This window comes from Muscardinus avellanarius (genome assembly GCF_963383645.1).
Source record: "Muscardinus avellanarius genome assembly, chromosome: 4".
Lineage (NCBI taxonomy): Eukaryota > Metazoa > Chordata > Mammalia > Rodentia > Gliridae > Muscardinus > Muscardinus avellanarius.
The window spans coordinates 41,595,487-41,618,660 of NC_137789.1; the positions used below are offsets into that span (position 1 = coordinate 41,595,487).

Here is a 23,174-nt window from a genome sequence, read left to right on the forward strand (position 1 = left end):
CTCTTCGGCAACGAGTCCCGTGTTGTCTGTCGCACGGCTCCAGGGGTCTCCAAATGGCCCCACAGCCCTTCACTCCTAACAAGAGAAGATGCAGCTCTTCTTCAGCAGGAATCACACAGAACAAGAGATGGTAATACAAAAGCTTTGGGCTATACATGCCAACGATTCGCAAGCAATACAGCAAGGACAGGAAAAGACGGAAGCCAACGGGATTACTGGATTTCATTACTAGCCTAATCAGTTTTTTACTCTTCTTTCCAAGGACTTTCGCATGATATTTTACAATAGAGCACAAGAAAGCAGGACTCTCCACCTGTGGGACTTGGCAAATAAAGTCATTAGCTCTGCCCAGCAGGCTGGGCCCTGCACTCACACCTCCACCGCGATTCTGGCCCATCGATACTGCAGGGAGGCGGGCGGCCTCAGCAGCACCAAGCCCCTCGAGGCCGCCGGCTGCTGGGACAGCATATCCAGCAATCCCGTCAGACTGACAAAGCCCGATGCCTCTCCGCAGCCAGCAGCCATGGAAAAGTCTCCCTGAGTGACGAAGCCGAGCAGGACTCTGGAGCAGTGCCGTGTCACACCCAGGAGGGGGCCTGGCCACAGCCCCAGGGTCAGAGCCACCTGCCCAGCTGCCCAGCCCCCGGGAACCGCACATCCTCGCCTCTGCCTCCTCTCCAGCTTCTCCTTCTCCTTCTTCTGTTTCAGGATTGTGCTCTTGAATGGGTCGCAGTGTCGGGGCTCCTGGGGCCCACAGTAGTGCCCATCCCGACTGAGCTGAAGCAAGTCCTCCTGGGCTGGGACACAGATCATGGTGTGTGGCTCGGGGCTGCCCTTCCTGAGCAGCGACAAGCTGACCCACACCAGGGCCCTGGGGAACTGGTCCAAGATAGAGAGGTCTCTGGTCAGTTCTTGTTTGTCTTTGCTGGGAGCCCGCCAGGCTGCCCGCCTGGCCTCAGAGCCAGGCCCGCACCAGGCTGATAGTTGCTTCAGGAATTTTTTATTCCTACATGAAATCAGAGACACAGGATTAAAGATACTTTGTTCAAGGAAAAAACTGCAGTTAGAAGATTAGGCATCACTAGAGTTCATTTGACTTTGTATACTGGAATGCAGGTAATTTAAAAAATTAAAATTGCACATTAATACTTTAGTGACAATATTTTCCTTTTATGCATCTGTCATTCAAAAATGGAAGGACTAAAGGTGTAGGAAGTTGAAGGCAAAGCTGGGCGTGGAGGCGCAAATTTGTAATCCTAGTACCTTGGAGGCTGCGAAAGGAAGATCTCGGGTTTGAGGACAGCCTCAGTAGTAGTGAGACGCTCATCAACCTAGTGAGAACTTGTTTCAAAAACAAAGAGGGGTGATTTCGTTCGAAGCACCCCCTCATGTTACCCCTGGGTAACATGAGGCTGTAACTATCTTCTGAATTTCTATCTTTTTAATAAACTCCTTTAAATCTTAAAAAAAAAAAAAAGACTAAAAAATAGGGCTGGGGGTGTAGCTCGGAGGTACAATGCCCCTGGTTCCATCTTCAGCACCACACACACACACACACACACACACAAAAACCAAATAAACAAAAGTAAAATAGGGCTGAGGGTGCAGCTCAGAGGTAGGTTTTATCCCCAGTACAAAACCAAAAGCAAAAAAAAAAATTGAAGACAGAGAAAAATAAGATAGTGGGATAGGATCCAGGGCTATAATCACAGTGAAAGAATAATAATAAACAGGAGCTGTTTTTTGTGTCTGTTTTTTTTTTTCCGGTGCTAGGGATTGAACCCAGGGGCTTCTAAGTTACACCTCTAGCCCTATATTTGGAAACAGCATCCCACTAAACTGCTGAGGCTGGTTTCAAACTTGTGATTCTCTGGTCTCAGCCTCCCAAGTAGAGATTACAGGTGTGTGCCTGTAATCATGCCTGGCAAGAAGTTAACATTTAGGTAAGAAAGCTTGAAGAACAGTTATATGTAAAGGAAGAAAGAAGAATATAAAATTATGAGGCTAATGTACAGAAAAGTAAGTGTAAGCCAAGAGAAGCGCACTTTTTGAAATGAGGGCACATTCTCTGGGCAGCTGAACACGCCTCATACGGAAGCTCCTGTTGAGACCACGTTACAGAAGGAGGGGCTAAGTCTAGAATCCACTGAATTCAGCGGGGCCCGGCAGAGCTCTAATCCAGTGATGTAAGCAAAGGCGGCTCTGCGCACAGGCTCTGTCAGCTTTGCCTCGCCCACAAGGGTGTTTCTTTGTGAGCAAACACTATATGAGATAGGTCATAGGAGAAAGCTGCCTTGGTTTCAAACTACGGATAACATCTACAGTCCTGAATATCTCAAGCAGTTCACCAGTTAGTCTCTTGTTGCAAAGAAAACACTACAAAGCTGTCTCCTTGGGCCCTCTATGAAACACCAAAGCACTGGCTCTCCCAGAAAGTCCATACATTTCCCTTGGTTTTTGCATAAATAATCTTTACACCCTGTAGCCTGTCCAATGTAAAAATAAACCACCCAAAATGTACCCAGAAGTCGCCGACACGTACCTAAGAACGCAGAACTGACTCCTGATGGCAACAAGGCTCTCGCTGTCACCCTGGTCCATGACCATCTCAGTCTGTGCCTGGTCCTGACACGCTGTGTCCATGACTTCTGGCTCCTTGGGGTCGTTTACGGACATGGCCACTCTGCCAGGTGGCTGATGAGCACTTTCAAGGGCAGGAGCGCGAGGCACCTCGTTTCTTCCCGAGTCACTCTCGTCACCCCTTGGAGATGAAGCTACAGAAGGTGCCTCCTGGGTCTGGACTCTGGACGCCCAGTCCTGAGTTAGCTGCTGCCAGGGATAGGAGAAAGGTGCCAGCGTGCCGAGCTTCACATAGTTGGGCCGTTTGGCAGGAGGGCGTCTGATGAAACACAAAGAACCGACTTTGAACATGTGAGGAATGGACAGTTAATCAAAGTATGGCCATTCAAATTCATCTCTAGCCAACAAACACACAAAAAGGCTTTCCAAGAAATGTCTGATAAAGAAAAGAGTCACCTCTACGAGCCAAGCTTGTTTTCTCCTGTCTTTGACAGGTAAGACATGCACAAAGTAGCCCATGTGGCCACTGAACAAGCCCGAGAGCTCAGGAGCTCGGTGCCCCAGAGCTGGGCAGGTCACAGGCAGTTCCTTCCTGCTGCTCTCCACAGAGGCAAAGTCACTGTCAGTGTCTTCTGTGTCCGTCCAAACATTTTAGACATGTGCAAGCATGTATATTCAGATATCTCTTTTTACCCACTTTTATACAAATGGTGACATCTGGAACAGCCATACTTTTTGTTTAACTTCACTTTTTCCATTTAGCAAAATATCTCGGAGACCATTTTATATCAATACATCAGGCTCCGTGTTGTAGAAGGCTGTCTATCTTTTTCTACCCAATGAAAATACCCTATTCAGACAGTCCTCTCCTGGAAGACATTTTGACTGTTTTCCAGCTTTTGCTTCTACGAACAATGCTGCAGGGAAAGACCCTGAATACACTGATGTCCACAGCTACATCCACGGGGGTTAGGTTCCTGGCAGTGGTAGGGCAAAGAACAATAGCATTTTCGACTGTGAAAGGTACCCCAATTCACCTGCAGTCCCACCTTCCCCTCCATCCCAAACACCTGTTGTTCCCAGTGGCTTCCGCATCTATATACACCATCCTTCAAGTACCGAGCGCTTCGTAGCCTTGACTTCATCCCACCTCAACACTCAACCCCTGGTCAGACCTGAGGTTGGTCTGCCAAACTCAGGCTGCCAAACTCACTCCACCTTACAAATCTCAATTTCAGCCAGGCGTGGTGGTGCACGCTTGTAATCTCAGCATTTAGGAGGCTGAGATCAGAGGCTCGCAGTTCACAGACAGCCTTAACTAGTGAGGCCCTTTGCACTCAGTGAGACCCTGTTCCAAAAATAATAAAAAGACTAAAAAATAGGGCTAGGGGTGGGAGGTAAAATGGCCCTGGGTTCCATCCCTGGTACCACACACACAAAAAAAATCTCAATTTCATGTATAATGCTCGCAGAGCCAGGTCTCCTCCCCCTCAACCCCGGCAGCCACCACTTCCTCACGTTCCCCACAGCACCCGCATCACCCCATCAGCTCAGATTCCATGGCTCTTTTTTTTTTTTTTTGGTGGTACTGGGGTTCCTGGAAACCCTTCTACCTGCGGGCTACACTCCCAGACCTATTTTTTATACTTTTTTATTTGGAAACAGGGTCTCTTAGGCCATAGTGGCTGCCTTCGAACCAGCGCGATCCTCCTGTCTCCGCCTCCCAAGCAGGGATTACAAGCGTGCGCCACCGCGCCCGGCTCAGATTCCATGACTCTTGACGGTCCCTCCCTCACAGGAGCTCTCAACCCCTCCATCTGGCGACACACACCCCAGCTACACTGACTTCAGTGCCCCAGGCCAGCACATCGCTGGGGAAGAGCCCGGTGGGCTGACTGGTCTTACTTTACACAAAACTCAAGAGGACACACTCCTGCACTTCTTATGAATCCTCTATTTTTTCAATCAAGTCAAACTTCCACTCTCCAAGAAAACTGTTTACAATAATGCCTCTCCCCTCAAATCTAAGGGTACCTCCCCCTTGTTGTAACTCACACCATTGGTCATTAAGAAGACACAATCTACCCCAGCATCTAAGCCACATAAATCTGTAGTCAGACTGTAGAACCCATCTCCTAGCCTACAAAATGTAAAAGCTGAGCCTGGCAGGGTGGTACATGCCTGTAATCCCAGTACTTGGGAGGCTGAGATAGGAAGACTACATGTTCAAGGCCAGCCTCGGCAACTCAGCAAGACTCTGTTTCAAAATAAAAAATAAGCCGGGTGTGGTGGCACACGCTTGTAATCCCCGCGCTTGGGAGGCGAAAAGACAGGAGGATCAGGCAGGTTTGAAATCAGCCTCACTGGCTTTAGAGACCATTTCCAAATAAAAATAATATAAAATAGGTCGGGGAGTGTAGCCTGGAGGTAGCAGTGTTTCCAGGAACCCCAGTACCACCATAATATATAATAATAATAATAATAATAATAATAATAATATATAAATATAAATAAATAAAAAATAAAATAGAAATGGGTGAAACAGCTCAGAGGTTGAACCGTCCCGGGTTTAATTTCTAGTAACACACACACACACACACACGTACGTAAAAACTGAACCCAATCCTATCAGAAGCTACCCCTTCGCTTGTACTCTGAACCCCATTCTCTCTTCCCTGCTCAGGGGGTTGCTCTGTATTTCAGCCTCTCTGCCCTCTCCTGGATCCCCCACCAGCCCAGAAACGTGCTTCAGTAAAGAGTGGATCCACAGTCAGGACAGTCTGTCTGCCTTGTCCCTGCTGAAAAGCCAGTGCCTGGAATGCTGTTGAACCCACAGTGGGCTCTGAACACGGATTTGTTAAATGAATGAGTTAGTCAGACAAATAGATGTATCCACAGACGAGCCTACCAAGAAACTGGAAACAACCTAAAGAGTGACTGAGGGCCACTGATAAGCACGGTAATCCTACGGCATCACTCAAAGTTCTATTCTGAGCGAGAACTGGCAAGCCGTGACTCACAGGCTAAATCAGGCCCACTGTTTTTGTACACCTCATGAGCTAAGAATAGCTTTTAAATTTTTAAATGGTTGAAAAAAGCAAAAAATAATATTTGATGACACATGAAAATTCTGTGAAACCTGAATCTGAGTGTCCATAAGTAAAGTCCAACTAGAACGCAGCCAAGCCCTTTCATTTCTGTCATCTGTGGCTGCTTTCGTGCCACACGGCAAAGCTGAGTAGTCGTCATGGAGACCGGAGGATCCACAAAACCAAAAATATTTTTCACCTGGCCCTCTACCAAAACATTTGCCAACAGTTGGTTTAGAGTCATATTTATTGATATGGGAAAATGATCCACAGTATGTTGTTAAATGAAAAGGGCAAGTTTTACAGATAGTATGTAGAGTACGATCTTTTTATTAAAAAAAACAAACAAATTGTGTTGAGTGCAGTGGCACATGCCTATAGGCTGAGGCAGGAAGATTACAAATTCGAGGCCAGCCTAGGCAACTTAGTGAGACCCTATCTCTAAAAATAAACATAGCCAGGCATAATAGCACATGCTTATAATCCCAATACTTGGGAGGATACAGGTTCAAGGACAGCCTCAGCCAGTAGTGAGAATCTTATAAACCTAGCGAGACTCTGATCCAAAATAAAAATAAAACAGGGCCAGGGATGTAAGTCAAAGGTAGAATGCCCCTGGGCTCCATCTCCAATACCATAAATATAATAAACAAAAAAACCAACAAACATAAACAGGATAGGAATATAGCTCAGTGGTAGGGTGACAGAGTGACCCTGGGTTCAATCCCTAGCACTGCCAAGAAAAAAAAGTGTATGTACGTAAAATATACATGCATTAAGAAGTTTATACAGAGCCAGGCATAGTGGTGCACACCTGTAATCCCAGGACTTGGAAGGCTGAGACAGGAGGATAACAGGTTCAAAGACAGCCTTAGCACTTAGTGAGACCCTCAATAACCTAGTGTGATCCTGTTTCAAAACAAACAAACAAAAAGGGTTAGTGGTGTAATTTAGAGGTAGAATGCTCCTGGGCTCAATTCCCGGTACCACATTTAAAAAAGGTTTTACAGTAAGAAGTATTATCAATTATTGTTTTTGAAAAGAGAGGACTTCCACCAGGTATCAAGGACAGTGGGCAGACGGCAGCCCTCAAAGAGCAGGGCAGGCAACTTAGGAAGACACGGTCATTCACCTGCCCATCATTCAACAATGGCTGAAAAGCCAGGGGCTGCGCCTGTCTGTGGTTGCATGGCGAATGGGGAGACATAAATGACCCTCATGGAGTCCACAATCGAACTAAAACATTCAATTATTCATTTGTTCATCAAACAACAAATAAAAGATATTAAGGCCTATCAGGCACCAGCACTGGCCAGACATTGCAGATGCCACAACAAATGAGAGAGACGTAGAGAAAACAGAGAGTTAGTTTAGTTCTGTGCTTCTAGAAGGCAACAATTTATTGGAAATATAGGTTTCTAATGTTTGCGTGTACTGCTCTATATAAAGGAAATAGAGCATCTTATTTTTTCATTTCCAACGAAAGAAAAGAAAGTTTAGATGAAAAGATACTGAAATATAAAAATAGTGTTTATCTCTCTACCTATTTCCAATAGCTTCATTAAAATTTTATAAATGTTTTTATTTTAAAATTGCTTTCCAATCAATTTTTGTGTGTGTGTGTGTGTGTGTGTGTGTGTGTGTGTGTGTGTGTGTGTGTGGTACTGGGGATGGAACCCAGGGGCATTCTATCTCCAAGCTACACACCCAGCCCTATTTTTTATTCTTTATTTTGAAATAGGGTCTCACTGAATTGCAAAGGGCTTCACTAAGTAGTTGAGGCTGTCCATGAACTGCAATCCTCCTGTCTCAACCTCCCAAATCAAATGCAGGGATTACAAGTGTGCGCACCACCATGCCTGACACAATCAATTTTTTTTTTTTTTTTTTTTGGTGGTACTAGGGGTGGAACCCAGGGGCTTTCTACCTCTGGGCTATACTCCCAGACCTATTTTATATTTTATTTGGAAACAGGGTCTCACTAAGTAGCCGAGGCTGGCTTCGAAATTGTGCAATCCACCTGTCTCAGCCTCCCAAGTGCAGGGATTACAAGCGTGCGCCACCACGCCCGGCCACAATCAATTTTTTAAAAGCACATCTATAAGCCGGGCGTGGTGGCGCACACTTGTACCCCATGCTTGGGAGGCGGGGAAAGGAGGATCGTGCAGGTTCGAAGCCAGCTGCGCTGGCTTAAGAGACCCTGTTTCCAAATAAAGAATAAAAAATAGGTCTGAGAGTGTAGCCCAGAGGTAGAAGGGCTTCCAGAAAACCCAGTACCACCAAAAAATAAATAAATAAAAGCACATCCACGGGTGAGGGTAGTAGAATCTATTAGCAAGTCTGAAACTCCTGCTCACAGTATCGGCATACTCCACTATTGAAATTTGCAAATAACCAAGAGACAGGTCATGACCGGGTTAGGCCTATAAAAGCCAGACAGATAGAAAACAGTAAGTAGTATCTTCTTAATTAATTCTTGGTAATACTAAAGAGAAAGCTCATGACAACTCCACATTGCATATGGAGTTACTGAAGCCAGCCACAAACTACTAGTACATGTGAGCCAGCAATTCTTCTCATCTCCTAAGACAGCACCAGACTGGAGAGGGAGTGCTTTACCTTTTGTACTTTTCAAGAAGGTTCTCGGCCTGCTCTTCAGCAAACAGAACCCCTGCAGGGCAGTCTGGGTAATCACCTGGGATGTTAGGTGATCCTTTATACTGGGAATGCACTAAAGCCTCTTTTAATCCTCCAACTCTTGCACCTCGATAGATCTGAAAGGAAGGTCAAACGATATTGTCAATTTACCAGCTGAAATTGAAACTGCTTAATTGTTTGTATGGGGTAAACGGGGAACAACCTAAATGCCTATCATGAGACTATACACAGTGGGATGATCCTGTAATCCATCACCAAGCCACAGTAGAAAGGAATGGAGCAGAGCATCGATCAGTGTGGAAACACCTCAATACCAAGTGGATACAGCAAGTTACAAAAGCACAGATACAGTGAGATTTATAGTTCAAAACATGTCAAATGGCCGGGCGTGGTGGCGCACGCTTGTAATCCCAGCATTTGGGAGGCTGAGACCGGAGGATCACGGTTCGCGGACAGCCTCAGCCACTTAGTGAGGCCCTTCGCAACTCAGTGAAACCCTGTTTCAAAATAAAAAATCGGACAGGTGGTGTAGCTCAGAGGTTAAATGCCTCTGGGTTCCAGCCCCAGACCCACAAAAAAAAAAAAAAAAAAAAAAAAAAAAAAAAAAAAAACCATGTCGAATGTAGTTATCTATTGTAGGATACAAACATTTAATAAAGCTATAGAAATATGCACAGTGGTGACAAACACCCAGATCAGAATGGTGATTACTTTGGGAGGAAGGAGGGAACTGAGAATGGAGAGGCACAGAGAGTACTTCCAGTGGATCTGTACTGTTCTTAATCTGGATGCCAGGTAAAAGGTATACTGGCACTCATCAGTATGTTTTTTCTACACTTGAAACATTTTATAATAAAAAAATTAAGTGTAATTACTTAAAAATACTCCCACTCCTAAACAATTAACTCATTGTTCCATGCCCTGGGCATAATTACTTGCATAAATCTAACAGTCTGACATGTCTTTTTTACAACATCTAGCATTAAGTAATATTTAAGCTAATCAGAAAAAAACACTTATTTTTCTTGGTGGTACTGGGGATGGAATCGAGGGGCCTTCTACCTCCAGGATATCCTCCCAAACCTATTTTATATTTTATTTGGAAACAGGGTCTCACTAAGTTGCTGAGAGCCTCACTAAGTAGCTGAGGCTGGCTTCGAACCTGTGCGATCCTCCTGTCTCAGCCTCCCAAGCGCAGGGATTACAAGCGTGTGCCACCATGCCTGGCTAAAAACCCACATTTTTAATAATATTTTTTAGCGGCAGTTAATAAATAGGAGTACTATATGGTTATAATTAACATTTAAAAAACAAAACAGCATATTCTATACATCTGTTAAAAATTGGCTTTTGCTTTTAAACTACAATAAATTTCCTCAAGATGAAAACATAACACTGTTGCTACTATTAAAAAATCAGAGCGGAGTGTGATGACACACACTGTAATCCCAGTACTTGGGATGTTGAGGCAGGAGGGTTTCAGGTTCGTGGCCAGCCTCAGCAACTTGGCGAGGTCCTTCGCAATTTAGTGAGACCTTGTTTCAAAAAAAAAAAGACTGGGGGTGTAGCTCAGAGGTAGAATGCCCCTGGGTTCAATCTCCAGTACTTATATAAAAAAAAGCCACTTCAAAAATTCACAATATGTCAGCACAGGTCTTATTGATGAGAACCTGGTTCCGAGGGCTCTTTGTATAAAGTATCCTATCTCTTAAGAGGTGGTCCCATAAACTACATAAAGTCTAAAACAGTATTTAGTACATATTAGGAATATATTTGAAGCATTGCAACTATTGGTTAGAATCAAAGAGCCACTTACAAATGGAATCCAGAAAGCCATGCCCCAGCCCTTCGGGAGCACGACATCCCAGCCACTCCCCCAGCCCAGGCGGTCTTCACCAGTCACTTTTCCTGGCTGTTGAATCAAGAGTATAGGTATCTTGGATTCCTTGGGACCTAAAACAAGCTGTGAGCCAGGCACCAGCAATTCACTTCTCATTCGATTTAAATCCTAAAGTGGAAGAAAATAATTCAAGACAAATAATCTGTTTTCTAGGAAACCCTATTGGGTTTCCTTTACATGAAACTTTACAAAATTAAATACTCCCATAAAAAGGAAAAATAAAAAAGATTCTGAATAAATAAATGCAAACCATTATAAAGACAAAGTATTCCTCCTATACATATTTTACTCTATACAAAGTCTTTGGTAAAAATGCCAAATTGTCTTAAATTTGCTAAATTTGGTGAGAACATACTAGATAATTCAAAGTTATAAAGTGATATACATTCATTCTGCTGATCTCTTAAATCAAAATTAATCTTATTGTGATACTCAGCCCCTATATTTACTTAGATCAAGATTTTTTTCATGAAAAAAAAAAGACAATTAATGACAACTTCTCAAAGATAAACAATTGGCAAAATACTGTCTCTTCAGAAAACTCACTGGTCTGAATGGTCTAAAATAGAAGATGCTATAAATTATTTGTTTAGCAAATTAGGAGGGGCTAATAATGTTCTTCCAGACTCTTCTTACAAGCTATAAAGAGACGCACAGGTAGGTGAGAGGGCTGCCACCCAACGGAGAAGGCTACGTAAGACACTGACTCAGCGCGGCCTCACTGTGACCTCACAGACCCTTTCGGAGGCATGACCAAGCCCTGATTCTTCCTCTTGTCTTTGCTCAAGCTTCCGCTGTCAATATATATATATATATATATATATATGTATATATATATATATACATATATATATATGTATATATATATATATATACATATATATATATATACATACACATATACATATAAGTATGTATGTATGTATGTATGTATGTATGTATGTATATTGTGAGTTCCCAAATGTTTCTCTTTTGCCCTGACTTCTCCACCCGGGACTGAGACGCTCCCAGACCTCTGCTCCTGGTAAATGCCGCTGCCCCTGAAGCACCCTGTCTTTCCCACTGCATTAGCTTTCCTCTTGCATCTCCCATCCAGCTGAACGATGCCAGAGTTCACAGTTCCTTCATTCATTGATTCACACATTTACTGAGCACCTCTTAGGTGCCAAGCACTTTTCTAGAACCTGGGAATGGGAGTACAGTAGTGAACAAATTAAATGTGGCTGTGGCTCTAAACTGAAGCTAGAATATTAGAAGCTAAAGTCTCCTTTCTTATCTTTCATCTTCTAGCTAACTACCAAGTCTTCTCAATTTTACTTCTAGGAATATGTATTAAACCCTAACCCTTTAATCCAGCTACACTGCGGTAAATTCAGGCCCGTCATGTCCTGTCTGGATTGTTTCAAGGGTCTCTTTTAAGCCATCCATCCCACACACCTTTCTCCAGTCCCATCCTATCCCAGGCTAACAACCTTCCACTTGAATGCCAGAGTAAAATCTCATCATGTCACGGCCCACTTAAAACCTTTATTGGTACCCTATATCATCAGTCCAAATCCTCAGAATGCCTCAAGGTCTTTTATGATCTACACCTATTTACCACATTAGTTTCATCTCCCACCCTACTACCGACTCCCAGATCCCAACTACTTGGAGATTCATGAACACACCATCCTGTGTTTGGCCTGGGCCACTGCACATGCTCTTCTTACTTCGTGAAACCCTTTCTCCACTACAGCCTTGCCCCAGTCCCCAAGAAGTCTAGATAATTCTGACTTCCACTTGAAGTAAGTGCAAATGCCAGCTCCTTCAGCGGGTCTCCATTTGCCTAGTCTGGGCTCAGTCTCCTTTGTTAAGCTTCCTTAGTGCCCTGGACTTCAGCCATATCCTAGACATCTATCCCAGCATGCACTTTAATGCCTGGCTCTGGTAAGAGCTCAGTCATTACAAAATTAGAGCACTTTTAAGAGGAGAAAAAACAAAGATCAACATATTTAAACCATAAGATTATCACTTCAAGAATAAATCTGGGCATTGTGGCACACGCCTATAATCCCGGTATTGGGGAGGCTGAGACAAGAGGATCACAGGTTCAACGATAGCCTTGGCAAGTAATGAGACTCTCGGCAACCTAGCAAGACCCTATTTCAAAATAAAAAGTAAAATTGGGCTGGGAGTGTAGCTTGCAGGTAGAATGCCCCTGGGTTCAATCCCAAGTACCACATAAATAAATAAATAAATAAATAAATAAATAAATAAATAAATAAATAAATCTGTATTTTTTTCTAGAGATTCCTCTTCCCTAATAAAGAAAAAAAAAGTATGTTATACTATCATACGTAGTATTTTAACACAGTATGTTAAAATAATGAGTAGGCAAGCAATCAGTAAGTTGTTTGAAAGTAAAAGGAAGTCTATGGGATTCTAAAAGGCATAAAAATTACTCCTTATGGTCTACAGAAGGATGGAAATGTAAAATCATTCATGATTTACCAGAAATCCTCACACTGTTAGTTACCTGATCTGAGATTTTATTCTCTGTGACACTCTTACAGATCTCTTGGTTCCAGATAAAGCTATGCGCACACTCCACAGGCACACCCTCCAGGAGCAGCTGTCTAACTTTCTCATTGTCTAAGAGGGAAAGGAAACAGCTTTCAAAACACATCCTTAGATCAATGACATCAATTCCGCATGCTGGGAGTAGACGTTTTAGGATAAGATAATATTTTATAGGCATTTACTTAACAAGGAATTAAGGAACTATGAGTTGGCTCATAGTCTATGAAACAGCAAAAGGCTGCTAAACATTTTCTTTCAGTTATTAACCACCTAATTCCACATTTAAGATAATCTAATTCTAACAGGTCATCTTCTGCTCCCTATCTCAAGTCTCGTACAGACCATGTTTATTGAGCTTTATTCTTTTTTATAAATCGTATTTCTCCATTCCTTTCAGGAGAGCATATTTTCTATCAAACTCTGTCCCTTTAAAAAGTCACACCATGTCAGAAAGTGCTTTACTGAAAAGGAGTTTCAACAACAGACACCTATATTGATGGAAGACACTTCCTACATGCACTAGGAGGGGAAAAAAATCTTCCAAGTTTAATTTTCTTGGACTGAAGAATTAAAAAAAAAAAAAAAAGGTTAAACAATTCATGAGTTTGGGCTATGGTTCCAAAATGCCAACACAGAAACATCACTCAAAAGCACATACCTGCATGGATCTGATGCCTGGGGAAAAGAAAATAAGTTGCAAGTGACTGGATCAGTGTGGCAGACTCCAGGGAAGAACAAAGTTGGAGAAAACCAAATTGGTGAACAGAGCTGAGATGAAAGCAGCTTATATGTGGCAACTGCTTCCATGGCCTGCTCTCCCTTGCAGAGACAGAAGAGGGTCTCAGGCGTGGGCTGCGAGGACTCCCGTCGCCTGTCTAGGAGCAGCGAGCTCACTTCCCACAGCCCCGGTCTACCCAGAGCACTCTCCATGGGGCACTGCCACAGACCCGAGTGGCCAAACTGGATGTATAACTGAGCTGCAGACAAGTGATGGTGGAAAGGCACAGGAGAGCATTACTGGACAGCACTACCTTACTTTCAAATATCGTGAAGTACTGAGTCATGGAAAAACACCAGGAAACTCAGGTACGTGTTAGTAGGAAAAAGGGGACGGTCTGAAAAGCCTAGATCAGGGCTTGCCATAGGCTGGCAGAGAGGGAGGCTACAGCCCTCAAATTCACTCTATCTGATAAATATTTGGACAAGTGCAAGTTACCCAGCTGGAGTTATTAGGTTTTTCCCTCCCAAGAGCAGAGGAAACAGAGGCCACGGCAAAACGACCGCTAACTGGGCGCTCCTGGAAGTCAACTGAAGCTCTGTGCTCCAAGTGCTCGCAGGAGCTGCAAGAGCGAAGGGATTCCCACCTACCATCCTGAAGGCAACAGACTCGTCCCCAGCTTTGGATCACTGGATAGCAGGGCAAAGTCATAGTCAGCACATACTGGTACAGTATGGCAACAGCCGCAGAACATTTAAAGACAAAGATTAAAATAATCCCATGAGCACAGTGTAAATTCAATACACCCCCCTTTGGGGGATGCTGGGAAGTGAACTCAGGGCCTCTCGCTGCACTCTACCACTGAGCTTCATTTCCAGCCTGTGTTCAGTAATAACACAAACGCTGCTCTAGAAAACGAGGACTAGTTAAAATAACCTATCAAAGCAAATCAGCAAATGCTAAGAGAGCAAATAAGGTAACATAATATAGTAGAGATTTGGGGCTTTTTGTTTTGGGGTCTTTGCCTGTGCTGGTGGTTGAACCAGGGACTTGCAGATGATAAGCAAGTTTCTGCCACTGAGCTACACCCCTAGTCCCAGATTGGTATTTTTAAATCATACCTAGAAAGCCAGTTACTTACATAGTGAAATGCTGTGTTAATGAAATTTACAAAAAGATTTACATTAATGCAAACTTAAAAACTAAATAATTAACCAAACTTCCAAAACATCTGGAAATATACATTATTACTTGAGTTTCTTCATGGTACTTTCTCTTTAACAGCTTTGTAATTTCCAGGACACACAAGAAAATAATGAGTTATCCAAGCAGGTAAACCCTTTTTTATGATTTAAGTAGCACTAGAATTGATCTTTCTTGTCTAAGTCAAGATAGAGATACAGAAAGGCTAAAAACTATATCAGAGAACTAAGTCTTAGCTCATTCTCATGCTGAGATTCTTCCAGGATGAAGCTGTTAACTGACCTAGCCCACCAAATACTTCTACCTTTAGTTTTGACTTGTTCTCCTTAGATGAGATGTTATACTTGTCAGCAACATTGAAACAACACTAATTACTTAAAAAGAATAAGTCTTTATGTAGCTCCTGTACCAGATAAAATACACCTTCAAAGAAATTATAGTACTCAGAACAGGGTATAACAAAATACTACAACAATGACTAACAAGATGGCAAGCTTTTTTATAGTAGAAATTAAATCATGTTTTTCAAGACAGACTTCAATTACTGATTCACATTAAGATAAAAGCCTTAGGAAGGATTTAATATAGGACTGCCTCATTCCAAAAAAGGATTTGGGGTAGCAAGAGACATAACATAAGAGTTTCACTCTGGCATTAAGGTGATGGTGAGAGTCAGCATTTAGTGGCGTAGCAGAGCTGCAGCTTTATGGCTGCACTAGACCACACACCTTTAAAAAAGGAAGAGGCAAGGACTCAGTGACTAAGTCTTAGGCTCCATAATTAACTTACCTATGTATCTTCAAACTCCATTCTCATCCTATCCACCTTTTATGTGAAGTTCTGACAAGGTAATTATCCCCTTAATGAACTATCTAACTACACATGGAGACGTTTAAAAAAAACACTAAGGTTATTATAGTATATACCTATGTTTTTCCCTCAAAATTCACAAGCTATTTTAACTATTCTTCTAATTAACTGTGTATAAATGACAACAAATACAATAAAATATGATCACAGTTGGTTAAATCAATCCCAGATCAGATGAAAAATTCAACCTCATCCCACTCTGTCCCAGCTCCCTCAGGCCCCTCTAATCACTCGAACCCAAAACATCTGATATTTCAGCACCTGGGATGGCCTTGCCAGGATTCGAACCTGGATCATCTGTATGGTCAAACAGAGGCTTCCACTGAGCACAAGACCAGCTGAGGGTGCGGATCCCTTCCTCACAGTTAAAAGTTCTAAACACCAGGCATTTTCAGAGAACCCAGTTTACAAGAAATCAATTTTACTAGATACTAAAAAATAGAGAACTAAGAAAAAAACTACAAATAAACATAAGGAGCCAGCCACATGGCTTATAGCTAAGATACACCATGTTCTTTGATTATAATCCCCTTGCAAGGGGGGTAGGTAAAGATCCCCGATTTCTAACAGAAGCTACTGAACAGGTATCAGAGAGAATTCTCCTAACAGAACCGGTCTACTCAGCATAATAAAGAAAACCACGGGTGTGACAAGCACTTTACCTGAGTATTTTTCTGGGTTGGCCAAAGCTTTGGACCGCTTTTGAGGCAAATTTATTCGCGGATCCCCAACCGTCAATCCTAGAATAGCACCTGAAGGAATTTCGGCTGGTGATGTTATTCCTTTAATATTAAAAACAAAAACAAAACAAATAAACAAACATAAACAAGTTTACAGATAGTAATTCACAATATAAACTTCTTTTTTATACTTCCAAATCTTTCAGATTTTCCAATGGACCTTTTTTCCTTGGGTTAATTATTAAATACACATTCCCCTTGTAACCACTGGTCCCTTAAGAATAAACTAACACTAAAAAAAAAAAAAGTGAAGTTTCTTGGAAAAAATCTGAAGCTGAAATAAAGGATATTTTACAATACACCTCTACCTGTGACAATGACAACAGCTATGAAAATAAGTGCAACAGGGGCTGTACGCAAAGGATACCTGCGTTTATCTGTAATGTCAGACTGCCAACTATTTGGAATGCTAAAATATCACTAGTCTGCTGTTTCATAAACAACACGAATATAGTGCTTTGTCCACTGAGTTTGGACATCCCTCTTATTTGCTCCTCTTGGTGTATTAAAACAAACAGCAGCAAGATAAAAAAAACAAGACATCAGAGGCCCAACTGCAAAATGCTCTCATAACCCACATCGCTCTCCTCTGCTCCCCCATACAATCCAGTATTCCCCCATGTACCTCCCAACAATTCAAAAATGGCTTCCTGTCTGCGATGAAGAGAAACGCTCTCAGGATTGTTACAGGTGTCAGTCCACCAACGGTGCAGTGTCTCCTCTGTGTCCTCTTCCCCCTGAAAAACAGTAACTCCTCTTCACCAGATAAATAATGAATCAGACCTAATTATACTATGGCTGTCACATCATTCCCATCCCCCTTTTTTGTGTGTGGAAATGACTGTTTTATGAGGAAGAGGAAGGGAAGTTGCCACTATATTTAAAAATAGCAATTATTACCAGTACTGAGGACTCTTCCTTCTAATTAGAAGCATAGACACAGCATGACACTTCTCTTGAGATTTCACATACCAGAAAATATATCTATGAGTTTTGGACAGACCACCTAACTAGGCTACTTCCCTTCATATTCCTGGTCTCTCTCAACCAAGTCCCAGCACAAGAGACCCTGGCACTGTTCCACTACCACACCTCCAACTTAAGCAATACGACATGAACAGGGTGACTCATACCCAGTTCACTGAGGCAGGATGTGCTCCTGCAGACCCTACGGAAGCAACGTGAGATTCACATCTTCGCTCCGCAACTTATTAGCCACCATGGGGCACCTTCCCCATGCCAGGCATTACGCTAAGCACCAAGCACAGAGTAACCAACAGGGCCAGCCCTGCCCCTGCTATCAGGAAGCTCACAGTGTAATGAGAAATGCAAAGACTCCAAAAACACACACACACATATCTGTACATAAAAACTGGGAAAACATACAAGATGCTATGAACACAGGAGTGAGAGAATTTAACTGGAGGGATCAGAAAAAAATTCCAGAGGGAAATGATTCAGATTGAATAAGATAACTGAAACATGAAGAATAAGGAAGGTTTGGCCAAGTCGTGGTGGAGGCGGAATGTTCAGCAGGCAGAACAAAAGCCAGGTGCAAAGGCTGGAAGGGAAAAGGAAAGTGACACATTCTACAACTGACAGGCAGCGTGGCCAGAGTGCAGAAGGTGAGGGGAGATGAGGCCACAGAAGCGAGCGCGCCCAAGGTGATGCGGCCACGATGGACTCTTACCTTAAATACAATGACACCCACTGATCTTAACCTTTAGGGGAGTCACAGAAACTAGCCCCAGAAAATATACATCACACTCAAAAACTGGCATATACGGTAAGGAACTTTAGGGATACCCCTTTACCCACCAATACAGTAATAATTAGGACCCTTGTACAAGACTCACATCTGTAAAAATAGTCTGTATGTAAACAGTTTGCTATCATATCTACACTTAGTGTTAAAAAAATCATTGACAATAAGTGGGGAATTAACCAGGTAAGGTGGTACGCGCCTGTAATCCCAGCTGAGTAGGAGATTGAGGCAAGAGTCACAAATTCAAAGCCAGCCTGGGTTACTTAGTGAGACCCTGTCTCAAAATATAATAAAATAGCCGGGCGTGGTGGTGCACGCTTGTAATCCCCGCGCTTAGGAGGCAGAGACAGGAGGATTGGGCAGGTTTGAAGCCAGCCTCGCTGGTTTCCAAATAGAAATATAAAAAATAGGTGTCTGGGAGTGTAGCCCAGAGGTAGAAGGGTTTCCAGGAACCCCAGTACCACCAAGAAAAATATATATATAAGTATGTGTGTGTGTGTGTGTGTGTGTGTGTGTGTGTGTGTGTGTGTGTGTGTGTGTATATATATATATATATATATATAATAAAATAAACTGGAGGTAATTCAGTGGTAAAGAGAGCATCCCTGGGTTTAATGCTCAGTACCTAAAAATAAGTTAGTAAATAAATAAGCAGAAAAATAAGCATTTAAAAGCCATGACCCAAAATGCTACCAAATTATATGCTACATTTCACAAATTTGCCAGGAAATATCCTCTTACAGTATGGACAGAAGCAGCTTTCAGTGCCTCCGCTAGGATAGAGTGAGAAAGAGGACCGATCAGCCGGAATCTGTTCATCTCCATGGTCAAATCACTGAAACACAGAAAAGATCTTCTATCACATACAATGTCTGTGCACTGGCAAAAGCAGGATGAGTCTTCACTGAAAACGTCCAGTAGGATCACAGTGAATTCACCATGTACGTACCTGATCACAATGCCCGTGGTTGGAGAAACCCAAGAATATGGTTGACAGGGATCTCTAGTTCCGCAACCAGTAACTTTTTTGGCTGGCTTATCATCTTCTCCATCATCCTTCCTTTTTCTTTTCTTGCCGATTTTCTCACCAGCCAGTTTGGTTTGGCTTTTTTCTTCGCATGGTGTCAGAAGTGTGTTGGGGATGCAAACATTTGGTTTGATGGGTTCCAAACACTGGCACACTGCTTTTATTTCCTCTAAGATATCCTAAGGATACATATATTTACTTTTACAACTTTAAATTGAAATACAATATTGTAAATTTCACTTGTTTAGTTTATTTTTTATCCCTTTAAAAATTCACAGTTTGCTAAGCCTAGTGGTGCATACCTGTAATTTCAATACTTGGGAGACAGAGACAGGAAGATTGAAGTTTCCCTCAGCAACTTAGGAAGATTCTATTTCAAAAGAAAAAATAAAAAGCGCTAGAGGCACAGCTCAGAGGTAGAAAGCCCCCAGGTTCAATCCCTAGTATCCCCCACACAAATTAACAATTAAGTTTAAAATTAAATCATATTAAAAACTTAGAATTAAAGCCAGGTGTTGTGGCACACGCTTGTAATCCCAGCATTTGGGAGGCTGAGACTGGAGGATCGCGGTTCGTGGACAGCCTCAGCTACTTAGTGAGGCCCTCTGCAACTCAGTGAGACCCGGTTTCAAAATAAAGAATAAAAAATAGGGCAGGAGGTGTAGCTCGGAGGTCGAATGCCCCTGGGTTCCATCCCCAGACCCACAAAAAAATAAACTTAGAATTAAAAAAACTAAATATCAAATATAAAAACATGACCACTATAGAGAAATTTTAAAAAATTTAAAGAGAAAACTGGAAAAATTTTACAGACTATGGTATAAAAGCAGTGAGAATGCTAAAAAGGGAAAACTAAGTAAATACAGAACTAAAAAGCATGAGCATCACTAAGGAGCTTTTCGTGATCGGAGGTGCTCACGAACAGCCAGGCCTCAGTGGACCACTTGGAGCAGGCAGGGGCACTAGCCCACAGAGCATGTCAAACCGTTAGCAGAGCAGGGCTAGTTTTCAGCTCTAATTCTGCTTGAGGGAGGTATCAAAGATTGCAGAGTGAGAGGTCAAGATTCCCCTTGTTCTTTAAGACAAATACGTTCTGAGGAACTGATGTATAGCATGGGTGGTGACAGGTGTGTTAAATAATCTCTTTGTGATAATCAACATAATGTGTAGGTCTATCAAATCAAGTTGTATAGCTTGAATTTACTTACTTTCTGTCAACGAATTCTTTCAAATTAAAAGAAATTTGCTTTATCCTCAAATTATCTCAGCCATACTTTTTTTGTACTAAGGTTGGAACCCAGGGGCATTCTACCTCTGAGCTACACCTCCAGCCCTATTTTTTTTTGGTGGTACTGGGGTTCCTGGAAGCCCTTCTACCTCCGGGCTACACTCCCAGACCTACTTTATATTTTTGAAACAGGGTCTCTTAAGCCAGCACAGCTGGCTTCAAACCTGCGCAATCCTCCTGTCTCCGCCTCCCAAGCACGGGGATTACAAGCGTGCGCCACCACGCCCGGCCTCAGCTATACTTTTTTTTTTTTTTTGGTAATGGGGATCGAACCCAGGGGTATTCTATCTCCAAGCAACACAAACAAACCTTTTTTTTTTTTTTTTCTGAGGATCTCGAGGCTGTCCTCAAACCTGTGATTCCTGTCTCAGCCTCCCAAGTCCTGGGATTACAGGCATGTACCCTGTGCCTGGCTTCCCCCCATATTCTAATACCAGCTATCAGCCCAACTTTTATGCTGTGTATACTTCTGTAATATTGACTTCCAATGATAATTAAAATGACCCAGCGGCTCACACCTGTTTAAGAGTTGGATGAAGCCAGATCCACAGCTGCCTGCTCTCAGAGGCGCGGCCCGGGGTCCTCTCAGGCTTCCAAATAAAGGTGACAGGCCCAAGCATTTCTCTGGGATATTGATTTGCTCTGTACAGCACCAGGCTCCCTTGGCGCTTTCCAGACAAGCAGTGAACTGCTGCGAACGTCAATCCTGACATAAACACGAGCAAAGCGCTGTGATTTCCAGCGGTGACCCTGCAGCATTGCCTTCTCCCTCGCTGTCTCCAGGCGGGGTGAGGATTTGGTTTGGACGACAGCTTAGATAAAAGGCTGGCACACATCTCAATACAAAATAAATTATTTAATAAGAGTTTCAAGTTGTTTCCTAAGTACACTTCACCAGAACCATGTTCTCACTTTAATCTCGATAATGGTCTAAAAGATTTAAATGCCACCCTGACTTTTCTTAAATTAACATACTCACTGGAAATAAGAAATGTCTCACATATTTTTATATGTTTAAATTCCAAAATGCTTACAGCAGACATTCAGTTCACTAAGTAAATGAATATCAAATACTAAAACAGGACCCGGCTTTGAAACAAGATTACCTGTGTCTAAGCTGCACATCTGAGAAAGTGCCTTTAGTATTTCTTCCTCTTTTCCCTTCAGCTCCAAACAACAGTAGTAGGATAAATCCTGCACCAAGGGGAGAACATGGTTAAATTCTTTAGGATTTACATGGGATAAAACTGCTAAAAAGTCAAAAGTTACATCAGAAAAACTACAGAGATCAAAGAGACAGAACAAATCACCAAAGCTAGTTTTCTAATAAGTCAAAATCTGAAAACTAGCTGGGCGAGTGAGGCACACCTGTAATCCCAGTACTTGGGAGGCCAAGACAAGAGGATCGTGGATTCAAAGCCAGCCTCGGCAATTCAACAAGGGTTTCAGCAACTTAGTGAGACCATTTCAACCTAAAAAGTAAAACAGGGCTGGGGGTGTAGCATAGAACACTCCTACGTTCAATCCCAAGTACCACCAAAAAACAAAACTAAACAAAAAAAAAAAAAAATGAAACCTGCCCATTCCTATTATATTGCAAATAAAAAAAAATTTTCTTTTGGCAGAACTAGGGGTTGAACTCAGGGGTATTCTACCTCTGAGCTATACCCCCAGCCCTATTTTTGATTATTCTGAAATAGGGTCTCATTAAGTTGCAGAGGGCCTAACTAAGTAACTGAGACTATCCATGAACCTGCAATCCTGTTTCAGCCTCCCAGGTACTAATATTACAAGCATGTACCACCATGCCTAGCATATTGCAAACATTCTTAAACCAACCTAAATCAAAATAAGAGTGAATCTCCATTTAAAATGTTACAGTGTCCTACTTTTAGCCAGTAAATCTGTTTTATCCCATATTCACAGGCAAATTCAAAATAGGACATAAAAACTGCTGCTTCTAAATAAAGGACTATTCATCCCCCAAATCTGTGTAAGGTGAGAAACTATAGTAGAGTAAGCAAGACAATAATTAATTTTGCAAAATTATGCTAAGGTTGCTCCCTTTGGTTAGCTAATGCAGGACTTCAAGATTATATAAAACTGAGCCCAGAAATAGAGCGCTGTGTTTTATCCCATATTCCTCCCATGCTATCTTGACCATGATATGAACTCTAAGCAATATACAAGGAAAAACGAGGGTAATGAGAGTAAGACCGTGCCTGTTCAAATAAGATAAAGAGAATCTGAAGCAAGGTGGGGTGAAGGCTTGTAATCCCAGTACTTGGGAAGTGGAGACAGGCGGGTCTCAGGTTTGCAGCCAACCTCAGCTACATAGTGAAGCCTCCACAACTTAATGGAACCCTGTTTCAAAATAAAAAATAAGAGTGGGAGTGAAGCTCGGCGGTAGGATACCCCTGGGTTCAATCCCCAGTATCTCAAAAAAATAATATGAAAAAGAGAAACTGGACTAAGTCAGTGAAGCAATATGTTAAAGAATTGTAATAAGCTGGGCATGGTGGTGCATGAATGTAACCCCAGTACTTGGGAAGCTAAGTCAGGAGATTGAAGGTTCAAGGCCAGCCTTGGCAGGAACTTAGTAAGACCTTATTTCAACCACCACCACCAAAAAGAGAACTGTAACAATACTTAATAGTCACTAAGGAGTTATGAGTGCCAGGCAGTGGCCTAACTCCTTACGCGGGTTGTCATTTAGTCCTCCAACAACCTAACGGGCACTACTGATATCTTATTTCACAGATGAGGATGATGAG

At 42.4% G+C, this 23,174-nt stretch overlaps 1 protein-coding gene across 1 annotated transcript in view; it reads right to left on the reverse strand.

The window, feature by feature from the left end:
* Positions 1 to 369: 369 nt before the first annotated feature.
* Positions 370 to 23,174, reverse strand: part of POP1 (POP1 homolog, ribonuclease P/MRP subunit) — a gene marked incomplete at both ends in the record, with an annotated part of 33,252 nt that continues 10,447 nt past the window's right edge. Inside the window, 11 exons of the mRNA XM_080694630.1 lie at positions 370 to 1,006; positions 2,543 to 2,899; positions 8,289 to 8,443; positions 10,144 to 10,335; positions 12,746 to 12,861; positions 16,243 to 16,362; positions 16,946 to 17,057; positions 18,827 to 18,920; positions 19,035 to 19,291; positions 20,919 to 21,106; positions 21,507 to 21,594. Coding sequence (XP_080550756.1) covers positions 370 to 1,006; positions 2,543 to 2,899; positions 8,289 to 8,443; positions 10,144 to 10,335; positions 12,746 to 12,861; positions 16,243 to 16,362; positions 16,946 to 17,057; positions 18,827 to 18,920; positions 19,035 to 19,291; positions 20,919 to 21,106; positions 21,507 to 21,594 — 2,316 coding nt within the window. The remainder of the gene's footprint in view (positions 1,007 to 2,542; positions 2,900 to 8,288; positions 8,444 to 10,143; positions 10,336 to 12,745; positions 12,862 to 16,242; positions 16,363 to 16,945; positions 17,058 to 18,826; positions 18,921 to 19,034; positions 19,292 to 20,918; positions 21,107 to 21,506; positions 21,595 to 23,174) is intronic.